Below are 14,198 nucleotides of genomic sequence, written 5' to 3'. Positions count from 1 at the left end.
GGGAATTCATACCATAGCCAAGTTTAAAATTCTTATGGTAAGTGTATGCCTGGATGTCATAAAATTCTTTATATTCTCTTTATGTACTTTTACAAATGGAAGTAATGGCACTATGCCTTTCCTAGGGTATCACTTGGACACAGGATGATAACAGTCCCTCCATTGCATATTCAGAAATCCAGAATAGCAAAAGTGATGGGGTTCATTTTCTGACCAAGCAAAACCACTCTTGACATTTTTAATGGACATAGATTTCCAGTCTCTGTTTTCAAATATGTGAAGAACTTGTAGAGCCCTAGAGAGATTAAAGCAGTTTTCATTAAAACAGCTTTAGTTCAAAAACCACCAATGACTGCGAGAATCCAGTGCAAAGGTAAAAGAAGACAAATATTTCTCTTAGAGGAGAAGTCTGTAATACTGGTGCAACTGAACATTAAAATTACATTAAAAGAATCTAATTTTATTGAAAATATATATACTTGAAACGACAAGATTTTTAGAGTTCACAGCTTCTTCAATTCTATTCTCTCTCTTCATAAATAAAAGCAATCCCTGTTGCATTTATGTTATTTAAATCTTCCTGTTTTCCAAAGATGGATAGCCTTTCGATGTTAAAATACATATTGTTCAAAATCTCAGAAAAAAACAGTTCTGCTCTAAAAGAGTAAGTCATTTTTCTTCCTCATATGCTGATCGTGATCCACATGCACTTTGTCAGAATTTCTGCTCACAAAACAGTAAACTCAATTAAAAAACTGCAGTGAAAGCCATCTGCAATGAAGTAAAGAATGAATGCTGCTAATCTGCTAAACAGGAAAATAAAGGATGGACTGGCTGCAAGAAGAAATGCCATCAGAAATTTAAATTAGCATTTTCTTAATTAGATTTATTTGCAAACAATTCTTGAAACTCAGTGCATCATTTGTGTTCTAAAACTCGAAACAAAAATAGTCACTGTAATTTACCTTTTGACAACTAAATCCACAACATAATTTGATGGTAGCAAATATAAAGGCTACCACCTAAAATAAAAAGTGAGCTTGTGAAATGATTACTTCCTTTAGCTGGGGTTATTCAACCCCCTTTCTTTAGAGCTACAAATCATTCTTTAAGTTAATAAAATTTTAGAATTGTCCATCACTTTTGAAAAAATTATTCTTGGAGTGTTTCATATGGGTACCTACCTTTCTGCTTTGACTTTCCACAGCACCACTGAACCATTTGAGAGGCAATGAAATAACCAATATTTATTTTGATCAGTAAAATTCTACCCTCCACGCCACATTCATTTTATGATGGATTCCTTAGATGCCCACATCAAGGGTTATGATAGACATTATGCACACTTTCCCAAAAAAATGTCAAAATGTTGAATGTTCTCCATCAGACTCCTGAGCAACTCAGAAATAGCAAAAAAAAAAAGCCTAAATTTCTATCCTCAGACCTTTCTTCCCCAAAGGAATGACCAGTGTGAAAAAAGCAACTTTAATTCTACTTACATTTTAAAAAACAGCCCTTCCCACACAAAATCAACAACAACAACAGCCACAAAAAAAGAGCACAGTTCCCCAGGGATGTACTTCTGTAGCAGGGGGAATCAGCATGCATTACTTTAGAGCAAAATGTTCTGCCTGCTTAGCTCTTTAGTATATAAAGTCACTTCATCAACCCAATTATTTCTTTTTTTTCCCCTGTTTTTTCCCCCAAAGTAACTCTAAACTACTTTAAAACACCTTCATTAGAGAAATGATTCAACAAGCACTGCTGCAAACCATGGAAATGTAAAAGCTGTTAAAAATGTATTAAATGCTGTCCATGCCACAAGGGTACTAGTGTAAAATGACCTTAAGTTTAAAGGCTCCCTATGAAGGCAGAACAGTATCTGCTCTGCTTCTCCTAATGAATAACAAATGGGCCTTCACAATTCATTTAGTTCAGTACAAGCTGCCATTACAACCCATTTTGTTTTTTTAACTTTGTGGTAATGTATCATCTTGCCTGACTCTATGTCATCTTCTTGAAGGTCACCAAAGGTATGTAACTCCACTCTCAATAATGAAAAAAAGGAGGAAGGAAAAAGAGATATGACAAATTTTGACAAAGCACTGACCAGTGCATTCTGATATTCTGTATCACACAGTGAGGCTCATACTTCCTACACAAAAATGCTTCCTGAATTGCAAAGAAAGTCAGAAAACGACTGAAGCCTTCAAAAGGATTCTGTTTTTCAATTAATAACTAAAATTAAACAACATCTGGGAAATAATTCTATGGCTTTCTATTTACTTTCTCTTGATTTTTGTTATGCCCTAAAACATAAACTGAATCTAAATGTTGAAAAATTAATTAAAAGACCACGAATATTTCTCTTTATTTCACAGGTATTTAGAAACACACACTACGTTGCTATGGACAATTAGCCTTTTATCCAATTTGAGTTGGTAGTTTAACTCCCCCACCCTAAGGTTTTAATTATCCCCTCAGTCTGCATGCTCAAGCCTCAATTCATGCAGCTGGAAATCTGCCTCAGTGATGTTATAACCTTGTTAATGTAACAAAAGAGGAGTTTACTTAAAACTGTACTGACTGTGGACTTAAGCCAAATTTACTTGAAAGAGGAAAGAGACTGTCAAAAATCCTACAATAAACACAGAAATGCAGTTCTTTCATAACCTTCACCTTAATTCATATAGACAAGCAATTTACATGTAAGTGGATTCATATGGCCAGAGAGGGGCCTCCTCTCTGGAGCTGCACTATTCTCCATCCCCTGCCCCCCTCTCCAACAAAAAAACAGCTCCAACAGCTCACTTTACAAAAATGGTAGAGTATCTGCAATCTTTTTTAATCACAATAAAACATAATTAAGATAAACATTTATAAAGCTAGTCAGTATCAATAAAGGCAGCGTAATTTCACAAAGACAATATCACATAAGTTCAGCTAGTTCTTTGTCAAGTACATATTTTAAATTCAATAAAGGTTTTATTTGAAGAATGGAAAGTTGCACTAATGAGGTAATAGTTACATTAACCTTAAGTGGAACTTGCTTGTCAGATACTGATATCCCCTATTCATTTAGCTGCCAAATTACAGGAGGGATTTCCTAAACTCATCTGTTAATTAGATTCATTTTTAGACTAGATACTACAAAAACCTACATTAGACTAAACAAAACATCACAGTATTGAAGTGTTGAAGGGAGATTATTCTGAGAAAACAAATTATAAATTCTATTTTTAATACAATTGTGAAAATCCTGAAGGTAAATTTCCTTCCTGATTGGATCTTTGTAGTACTTTTATAAGACAGGAATAAGCAGCAGTGGGCACCAGGGTGGGATGCACAGCCACAGGAACAAGAAAGTATTCTGGTTTCATTTCATCGGTTTTCTTGCAGTTGTTGACAAAATAATCCAGGTGGGCAAGGAGGGCAATGAGTGCCCAAAACAAAATTGGAAAGCAGTCAAGTTCGTTTCACGCCTGCTGCAAATTCCAACATTTTTCATTAGTTGAAAAGTTTTCTTTAAACTCATGAATGTCAGAGCATTTTCCACTCTGCTAAGAAGATATCAGGTTGCTGGATGTGAGATGATGACCTACCCTGCTTCTGGGGCTTCTGTTCCCTAGGTGGTAGGTAATAATCTCTGATTTTGCTGCTGAATTTCACACTAGTCCCAACACTGACTCCTGACCGAAACCTCTCAGACATCAATTGCTTAACTTCTGATTATTGACCACACAGAAAACTTCTCACAGCAGTCATGGAAGAGCTGGATGAAGTTGTCCAGCTCATAAAAAATATTCAGAAGTTATCAAACACAGTAAATCCCCTAAATAGAGATGAGGGAATTCTGTATTTTGGAGCTTTTAGAGTGGGGGTAAAAGTTCCTTTCGCCTTAAAAGCTCTCCCTGTCAACTGCACCCCTCATTCCCAACCAGCCTCTGGGACACAGCTTACCATTACATGCAGACAGGTGAACATGACTATCACAAAGTCCCCTCACACAATAAACCCTTCCTTTGACATGTTCCTCTCAGTATCTCTGTTCCCTAACCATAACAAAGGCCAAGGAGGTTGGAAACCAAAAGAACAAAGTAGCACATTTAATGACTGTCTCTGTTAGACCAATCTACATTTCCCCCTCCCATCTAGAAGATAAGAATCAAGGAAGCTGGTTTTCAGTTATGCAACAATTTTGTTGGGAAGCAGAGAAGAATAATCCGTCATAGCTAGAATGATTTTAGCAATATGGTGATCATCAGAGTCCTGTGTGGCCTAATTTTGGTCAGAGCTGAATGCAACAATGATAAACTACATGTTTGAGGTAGGAGTGGTTAGAAACTGGAAAGAGTTTAACCACAAAAAAGTATTTTACATTTCTAATCTAAGCCAATAAATCACAATTTCCCACTTAGTATCTATACATTTACAAAACTGAAACTGGATGGGTTTTGAGAAAATAATTATTAAATACAAGGGAAAAATATATCAACCTTTCACTTGAATCTCCAAAAAAACTTTTAATACTAAAACGCAACATAATAAGCATAGTACTCCTACTAAAATTATGCAAGCTCCTCTACAAATGGAACATTTCCATTTACCAACAACTACAAAAATCCTTCTGAAGATATTCTGCATAAGTTTGTACTGTCACCAAGCTTTTGTTTCACCTTGAAAAGCTTATCTATTCAGTTGAAGCCACTTCACCCTAAGGAAGCAAGGCAAGGTGTCCTTTTAAGGTGATATTTATGCTGAACAAAACAGCTTGACCATAGAACTTAGCACAGAATTATATAATATACCTTCTTAAATAGAGGTTTTCTTTGCTATGATACCCTGGTACACTGCACAACAGTGTGGACTTAGCCAACTTTGTTCACAATCAGAGAAAATTGAGATGAGCTCATCCTAATTTCCACTGTCATCACATAATTCATGATCCATTGGTCTGTGCTAAAAAGCAAAATAGCATTGAATGGAGAGGTATTGTTCCTTTAAAAGGTAGTGCTTTAGCACATTTTTGTGTGCTACATCATATTTTACCAATCATATTTGAAGAATTCTCTTTTTCCTACAGTGTTTCCACATTAACATTGTGTCGATAGCGTTGACAGTGATAACATCACACGTTTTTATTATTATATTGTTTGTTGTATGATGGATGGCCAGTGAAGGATGGGAGCCCATTATACCTGGCAGTAAATTAATAAAGGGGATGGCTCAGCCTTGTCATGGCTGCAGTTCAGTGGGAGGACACAAACAGCACCACAACAAATGCGTCTCCTTCAAAAGACAAACTTTTTGACCCATTTCACGAAAGAGGTACAGACCCCTTGGAGGATAAAAGTTTACAGGTGTCTCTATATCAGTTAGATAAAAGTGGAAATGTCACTTCTGTCCTTGCCCCGTGAGCTCACACCTTACAAAGGACAAGAGAAGGCACATCAGAGAGCCATTGGTGAACCCTCTGGGACACCAGAGCACAGAACTTCAAGCACACCTTGCACCTCATCACACACCAGAGAACCCAACCAGAGGGAACTAAAGAATGGGAATTTAGATGTGGTTTTTCCACAGCACAGAGAGAACTCCTGGTTTTGCTGGGGTATGGGAAGTGATAAAGAAGTGCAGGAAGAAGGTAGCAGTGGATTTACCTCAGAGCACTTAAGGAGTAAGGGGAAGGCAGAGAAAGCTATCCAAACCTTTCCCTTCTGCCACTGAGAACACTGCTCCTGCTTGATTGTATCTGACTCTGTTCTCTCCTGACTTTATAAGACCTTTTCCTTCTAGCAGAAAACACGCATTTCTAAGCACATTTTATATTTTGTATTTTTATGCAAGATTAAAGAATAATCCACCAGTTTAGTTGAAATGATCCAAACCTTTAAAATTTCTTTGGTTCTCCATCTTCAAAGATCTGAGTTTACATTAAGTTCAGCATTATCCAACTGGGGAGACCCTCAGCTCATAATTCCTATCATTGAATTGCATGGCCTGAGTCTCAAGTATGCAAGATTTGCCACTTGAAAAAGGAAAAAAGAAAAACCCTGACCAATCATATTTTGAGGTTTAAAATGCAGAAACATCTGCTAGAATCATACTGAGCTGGCCGAGGTTAGGAATATGGGAGCCTGCAGTTGATCAGTGCTGCCCTAGGTGTCACGGAGGCCAATGGGAATTACACTAAGAGGGTTTCAGTAGACAAGGGTGTAATTCAGTCAGCTTTAAAAAAAATCCATGAAACAGAAGCCAAACATTTTCCTTCTTTTTTTTTTTTTTTTACTTTCAGCCTCCTACTCCTTCCTTTCTGACTTTTGAGCCATTTGCTCTTTTGAGTATATGAGGTGTAGACCTCTACATTCCCATGCTGGCTGAACTTCAAAACAAATGCCATCCTATTAATAAGTTTTATCATCATTAATTTTTTAACTAATAAAAGAATTTTTAAGGTAGGTTTAAAACGAAGTATACATAGCTTTGTCAAGATGACTACTTGTAGAGTACAATCTTTTCCTATAGTATTGTTATGTCCACCAGATGCTTTTATTCCTTATATTTTCCAACATTGCAAATAAAGAAGTTGTGCAACACAAACCAGACAAAAAGTGTTTAATACTTAGTAGATAGCATATTCACTTTTTCTTCTTTATCTAAAAGTTGATTGCTAAACTGCTCATTAAGTTCAGATAAAAATAACAAGCTTCCTTCGAAAATTTTAACCCTTAACATATTTCTGTACAAAAAACAAAAAAGCATTTTCATTTAAAGAGACAGATTTTTCAAAAGTATTTTTTTAAAAGGGAGAAGGTAATGATTTGCAACTGCAATTGTTTCTTCAAATTTTCATTCACATTACATAATACTACAATGCTCTGCACCTCCACATCCTTCAAGCAGTTTGAAACACCTGTAAACCTGAAACACTGTTAATCCTGCCTGTCTTCTAAGTGGTTCAATCACTAGAGAATGTCATGTAACTGTCATATCTCACTTATAACCTGCACTTCAAACCAATCATTTTGTCACTTACATCATCTTGTAAATCCACTTATACACTATAGGGCAACAGAAGATGGAAAACGCCCTTCAAAGTGTGGCATTGATTTCTCCATATTGTATCAGTTGACTTTATATAACTGGTTCTTTAAAATATTTTAAAAATAAAAAGGGGGTAGAAATCATCACTTATGTGTGTTTTAGCGAAAGTGAGCAATGTGAGAAAAGAGCTAATACTTCAGATAGCAAATAAATTTTAGGAACATAGGTCAAGAACAACAGCCAAAGAGTTATAAAGAAGTCCATAAACAGCTTCCCCATGTCTGTGAATTTGTCTAACCCCTTTCTAAATTAGCTGATGCCTCAGTGAAAGTTCCAGAAAGTTACCAAGCAACCATTCCATAAAGCTTCACTTCTCTCCTTCAAATCGATCACTGATTAACTTCAGCAAGTGCCTGATACTCCTCATGCTGGGAGATCTGGCAAACAACAGCTCTACATTGAGTTTATTCCTTCCTTTCTGATTCTTCAAACTTCAAACATATCCTCCCCCTGCCCTACCCTCCCCAGAGCCAAAAGTCTTTTAAGTCTCCCTCATAAAGCAGCTGCAGGATCCCCTTGATCTCTCTACAATTCAGGTCCTGGGGAAAGCACTAAATCTCTAAAAATATTGTAAAATTTCCAGCATAAAATGTTTGCTGGAGCACTGACTGTTATTTTTCTACTGAGTCAAGGTAACAGAATGGATAAAGAACAATGGCAACAAAACTGGAAAGCAAAGTGCACTCCTAGGATACAGAGTGGGAATTTCCATCAAATTCTCTTTCTGCCTGGCAGGTGCCTCAAATCATGTGGATCCAAGGCACCTGAAAGATCACTGGTACAACTAGAGACAAAATACTCATGAAGAAAACAAACCAGACTAATTTTCTAGCTCAGAAAAGTATGCTTAATTATTATAGCCATAATACTCATTGCCTGGAATATGTTTGAACTCCTCCTGGTTTGCCTTCAGACAATGCCTCTGTGACATAAGCACTGCTACCTTTCCATAACACAGAGGAAAACGTTTTCTCCCTGGGAGGAACAAACTGAAAAGGTTTTTACTGCACTCTCCCACTGGCTAAAGGAGACAAGAAACATGGGCAAGTAAAGCTTCCTTTACTTGGATTCCCATCTAAAAGTAGGCAAAACACAGCCTCTCATATCACAGTTTGGAGAAATCCTAGATTGATCTTACTAACCTTCAATAGCAGGTGACAACCTATTTTGAAAGTAAATTATGACCTTAACAAGAACAAAATGAAGAAAAGAAATGGCACCATTGCTTCCCATGCTGATGAAATTTCAAACACTTTTAATCTTACACAATAAAATCAACGTATACTATCCTTTAGTCTGAACAGACGAGACTCTCCAGTAGGAACTTGGTGACACTCATATGTCTTTACTTTGACAAGTAAACAGCTCACTCATTCTGCTCTCACAGAGAGAAACGTTTTATTGCTTAGTGCCCCTTCGTTGCTTACAAAAGAAAAACATCTTTTCATTTTAGTCAAGAAAGCTTCTGTTCCAGAGAACAAAGCCTTCATTTGGCCTTCTCTAATCTTTATGGTGTTTGCAAGTTGGTGTCAAAAATGTTAGTCAAGGCATGCTGTGTTACAGGTCTGTGGGGCAAAAACAGTCACAAGAGACTTTCCACCCAAGTTAGGAGACCACATTACCATTCTAACTACTTCCTATGGAAGTCACAGTTGTATCAACATCCTGCTGTTTTGTTTGTATTTAACTTGGGATATGACTCTCCACACTCTCAGCATGAATCCTACAATTAAATTGAAGCAGTCCACAGGTTACTAAAAAACAGTCCAGTGTTCTGCATTTGAAATGGTACGATTCTTGAGACAATCAACTTGCTATCTGAACATGTTTATAGTACACATTACCACAGTTGAAACAAGTCAAAATAATCTTTCTAATAAAATTATAAAAAAATTGTAAGCTTCTGTCTGAAAATTATTTTTTCTTCACAGCTCTTTATACACTGTTCTGTTATCTAACCTATTGAGTAAAGATATGTTAAAGAATTCACATTAGAGAAATTATCATTGATATCTTTCTCCAAATACAGGCTGAAATACAGCCGGAAAAAAATTAAAATTATCCTTTTTTCAAAATAATACTTTATTAATAATATAAGAAATCTGACCCTGGTATGTTTGCTTAAACTTCAAAGAGACTCTGCTAATGTTATGTATCCACTGCTGCTCATTTAGCCTAGAACTATTCCCAGGGTAAGTGCTGGCTGGGTTTAGAATATATTAGCATTTAAAAAGGAGCATAAACTAAGCAACTTTGCTCACACCTTTTAGTGAGAGACCTCAGGTTCCAGTGCAGGCAAGAGAACTGATTATCTCCCTTCCTGCTTTCCTTTCAGGGGAAAGCTCTGTCTGGCTGCAACACAGAAAGCAGGAGGGTCTGTAGGGAAACCATCCTTTTAAGTGGTTTTAAGGAGTGAGTTCCACGCATTTCAAAGAGAAGTTCCAACCTTAAATCACCTTGCCAGTTTCTCCTACCTTGCTACATTGCTTTCCCCATCCTTTGTGCCGTATGGAAGAACCAAAAAAAAAAAAAAAAGGAATTAACTTCATGACTACATGCAAGTAAGAGTCCCTGCAATTTCATCAGGGATTTTCCTGTCAGTGAGTGTCACGGCTCTGGCCTGTGCTTGCCCTGAACAGGTGAATTGCATACATAATTACTCTGAAACAACCCAGACACAATGGATTTACTACTCACACAGAGATTACAGAACCACTTTTCACCATTGCTGTATCCACAGCAATGAGGAAGAAACCACTACTCTGTGGGTGTCAGAACCTCTCAGGGTGGAGCATTAGGACATAAATAAAGGAAAACATGTTGAGTTCCCTCCCCAAGGGTCAGTTTCAGATGGTGATGGATGGAAATAGTAATAGGAGAATGTAAGGCAGGCAGGGACAGGAGCTGATTTGCCCAGGTGCTGGAAACACATCTAGATTCTCTGGACATCCAAAAGCCCTTGTCAGAGCTGCTGCTCCTGCTGAGCTGCTACACAGATGTGAAATCCCCAACTTCTACTCCAGTAAAATTAATAGATGGAAAAAAGGGGTATGTCTGCAGAAAACCAGATGAATGGTAAACTTTCTTATACTTCTGCCACCAGTACTTCATAAAGCATTTTGACTTCCGTACAAATCCTGGCTCTTTGGTTTTACATTTTACACACTCCTTCCCTTAGGCTGTGACCCCTGACTTCCAGAATCCATTCAAAGACCCTCTTCATCCCTGCAATATCCTGAAAAGCCCACTTGAAGCTATTTGTAGGCTTTTCCATGCCTGAAGCTGTGGCACTACAGGGTAGGAGGGGACCAGTCAGGGCGGGTGACAGACAGGGGACAAGGCACATGCTCCTCCCAACGGGACGAGCTTCCTCCTCACCCTGTGGAGCTGTCCATCATCAGTTAGTGGAGCCAAGCAGCTCCAGACCATGCTCTGGCACCCAAGACTGGCATCTAGTGGCAAACCCAAGTGGCCTCTCCCCGTCTGGCAGAGCAGCTGAAGCACTGACCCGGCAGGTGAAGGGCACTGTGTGCTCAGCACTTCTGCACAGAGTGGCAGCTGCTGCGACTGAATGCTTGGTGGAAAAAACATTTTATCCCGTTTCCCACAAATATTTCATCCCTGACTATACGCAGGTGGTGTTAAATGGATAAACCTACTGAAAAATAGAGATAAGCGATATTCATTTATTATTTTCAGGGGGAAAAAAATGGTGAACGTACTTAAACAAAGGAAGGGATGTTTAATTTTATACTGTCACTGTGAAAAAATTTACGGCAAAATCTAATTTAAAATATATTTTTTGGACAGCACAGCAATGTTCTATTTTTGTTACTGAATAAAATAACTAGTAGCTGGGGTTTTATTAGGAGATCTTAATGCTTCATTACTAATCATCTGATTTATTCCACATAAGGGAAAATATATTTTCTTCTGGAAATTTGCAGCAAATTTCAGGGCAAAGTCACTTCCAACAGAACTGATTTAGCAATACCCACAGGTGATGGCATGAACTCTATTAAAGGCAAGGAAATTGCCTTTCAAGCTCTTGGCAAGAACTTCATTCAGGATACTCTGAAAGCTTCAGAGCACTAAGTGTGCTGAGTTAACAGAGGAAACACGCAGTAATTAACAACTGAATCTCAAAATTAAGACTTGTCAGATCTTCAGGTCAAAACATGAAGTTCAGTCTTTTGGGGGATTAATCACATGGCCACTCACTAAGTGCAGTGTTTGTCACATGTAACTAAGTCAATGGAAGATCAGCAAATTAATGCAAAACCACAATGAAATATTTTTAAATCTTGTATTTAAATCGAGTAAGCATCCTGTAAAGTTAACTTAAAGATTTTCAGCCAAGAAATATCAAATTTTGATAAAGTGGGGGGGATGAGGACCTTGGGTGTTGGAGATTTTTGTTTTCTTTTTAACTTTAGAGGCTGCAATTGAAGATAAAATGCATATAATTTAAACCCTGAACTAACGAAAAGAGTGACAATCATTTTTATATCTTTTCCCCCACATGCCATTAGACTTTCTTTTATGACTTTTGGCTCTCCAGGTCAAACTTTATATCTTCCAAAGGGAAAATAATTTTGACCATTTCTGAAAAGATGATCTGTCCCACAGAGTAAAACCCACTTTCCATGAGGGCAGGCATTTATTTCCCATACATATATATATAAGGTAATTTTAATATTATATAAATACTCATTTATCTATCTATACAGCTACCTAATTTTGTTACAAGCAGGTTTATGAGTTTTGGAAGGAACCACCACATAGGAAAGGAGATCTTTATGAAAGCATTGTGGTCATGAAAGTATGCTCCACAAATATGGCATTTCTGAAACATCTGACAAACCTCCCCCACATCACAGCGCTGAAACTTCTCCTACCCTCAAGCTCTTCATGTTACAAAATGGGTAAGTTTTTCTAGGCAAGCCTTGTGAAGTTCTCAGGAGGTTGTGTTCCTATTAGCAGACTCTCACAAAACAAAAACAATGTCTGGAAAAAGTAGTCTTAGGATATGTTTCTAACTAGCAAATTTAAAGTTCAGGCCAACTGAAATATTTCTATGGATGATAAATACATTTTTTAAGAAAACATGGACATGCTTTTTGTCACACTGTGCAATTCAGATTTTTTTAAAGTATCACTTACTAAAAAATAAGAAGTGCATTGATATTTTTTTAATGCTCAGAGATAGAGCACAAAGCAAGAAGACAATTAGGCAAAATGATGGATTTGAACACATGTTGCATTTGACTGTTAACATGTATGCATAACTTCCATTAATGTCATTATGAGTTATGTGTGCACTGCTAAAATAATATGACCATAACAAAAATATTTCCTCCAGAACTAATATAGTAATATTTTTAATAGACATTGGGCGGAAATCACAGATTCAGAAAGTAACATGCAAATGCAGCTCCTTCTTCAAACTTATATTTTTTCATAAATTGGTATCAAGTTAAGAATAAGTTAATTTTATCAAACAACCTTTCATTTAAAGAGCACTTATCTAGTTTCCAGTTCAAAAAGACCAACCAGATATGAACAAGATTAAGCTGCTATCCATTTTTATTCTAAACTTCCATAAATAACCAAATGTATAAGGAGACAAGAAATGACAATTGAAGAAGTTATCTGAAACTGACAACTGACTGTGGCCAGTAAATTAAGATGGATCTTGACAATGACAGCCAGATGGTCCTAGAATGCAGAGTTATGGCTGGAACTTTAACATAATATAAGCATAGGAAATCATCATGAATGTTCTTAAACACACACTTCATGCCTATATAACTGGAAATTAGCAGCCAAAAACTACAATCACTTAATATTGATTTTTTTTTTAAATGATAAATGGAAATGATGGTCAATGCTTCCAGTTAGTATCTTAAAAAGTCCAAGATAAGACACACTTTTTTAGCATAACATTACATCACAGAATTATCATTATTCTTTCTTCAGATATCTCCCTTTTTCATTCTGAACACATTAACAGTGACAAAGTGTATGCAAATAGGTTTTTGTTAGCTTGGGGGTGTTTTTAACCAATTCAAAGCAATAAACTTTGCACCATAAATAGAAACTTAGTAAATTCTTTTCCCTGAATATTCATGACACTAGCAGAGATTCCAGCATTGCATTCCCACTGACGGATGGAGCTTTAGATTCTCATTTTCCCATAGATGTTATAGAGTGTCGATATTTTTATTTGCATGTAACAAAGCACAACTCTCAGAAAATGCTGAGTACTTCTGAAATCAAAAATTTTGAATTTCCATGCTTTTAAAGGAATTTAAGTGTCTTAAAACTATTAAAAGTCCTTAGATTCAAAGTTAAATATATACAGACAAAAATTTAGAAAAAACAAAATACAGAAATAAGCCTGCTAAAACTTTCTCCTATGGCAAAAGTAGTTATTTTCTTTTTTTTTTTTCCTAGAAATCAGAGAAATCAAGGTACTTACTTCATTTCTAGAATTTCTTCAAGCTGTTTCCTTCGCTCTATTCTCAAGTTAGCCAGATGTGCTTCTTTTTCAGCCAAAGACTGCTGTGTTGAGGCAAGGCGAGCTTTGGTAGAATCTAATTCTTGTCTAGTCTTTTCCAGGGCATTCATCAGCTCTTCTACCTAAGAAACAGAGGACATTTTAAGCTCCATATTCTTTACAACAAGAAACAATAAATACATATAAATACACGGGGGTAAAAACCCACTAAAGAAATTACTTTACGTAAATGGCTGTTCAAATCTCTTCCTATCATAACTGTTTTAAAATGTAACAAAAGTGGTGTTTCAAGACCAAAAAAACACCTCTCAAAGTTTCCATGAATCCATTAGTAATAAACAATATTTATACAAAACAGAACTAACACAGATCACCAGTAGCCTGTTTAACCTGGGCCACTGCCACATACAGACACAATTTTAAAATATTTCCGGCACTATTTGTATTATTTTAAATTCAGGGTGGTGGCAACTCATCATAGAAGTAATTCCAGAAATGTTAGATGCAGATACAGATACCTGTTTTAATATAAAAGTGTTCATGAAAACCCAATCATTTTTCATAAAAAATGCAC

At 36.6% G+C, this 14,198-nt stretch overlaps 1 protein-coding gene across 5 annotated transcripts in view; it reads right to left on the bottom strand.

Moving 5' to 3' along the window:
• ERC2 (ELKS/RAB6-interacting/CAST family member 2) overlaps positions 1-14,198 on the bottom strand; it is a 394,496-nt gene that overhangs the window by 177,178 nt on the left and 203,120 nt on the right. For all 5 annotated transcript variants that reach the window (XR_014854746.1, XR_014854748.1, XR_014854749.1 and 2 more), the window contains one exon: positions 13,586-13,746. Coding sequence is in view for 1 of the 5 variants with exons in the window: in XM_085072716.1 (XP_084928842.1) it covers positions 13,586-13,746 (161 nt within the window). In the remaining 4 variants the exon portion in view is untranslated. The remainder of the gene's footprint in view (positions 1-13,585; positions 13,747-14,198) is intronic.

Source organism: Lichenostomus cassidix, chromosome 12, assembly GCF_008360975.1.
Source record: "Lichenostomus cassidix isolate B80296 chromosome 12, HeHo_3.0, whole genome shotgun sequence".
Lineage (NCBI taxonomy): Eukaryota > Metazoa > Chordata > Aves > Passeriformes > Meliphagidae > Lichenostomus > Lichenostomus cassidix.
This window is presented reverse-complemented; position numbering and strand designations above follow the sequence as displayed.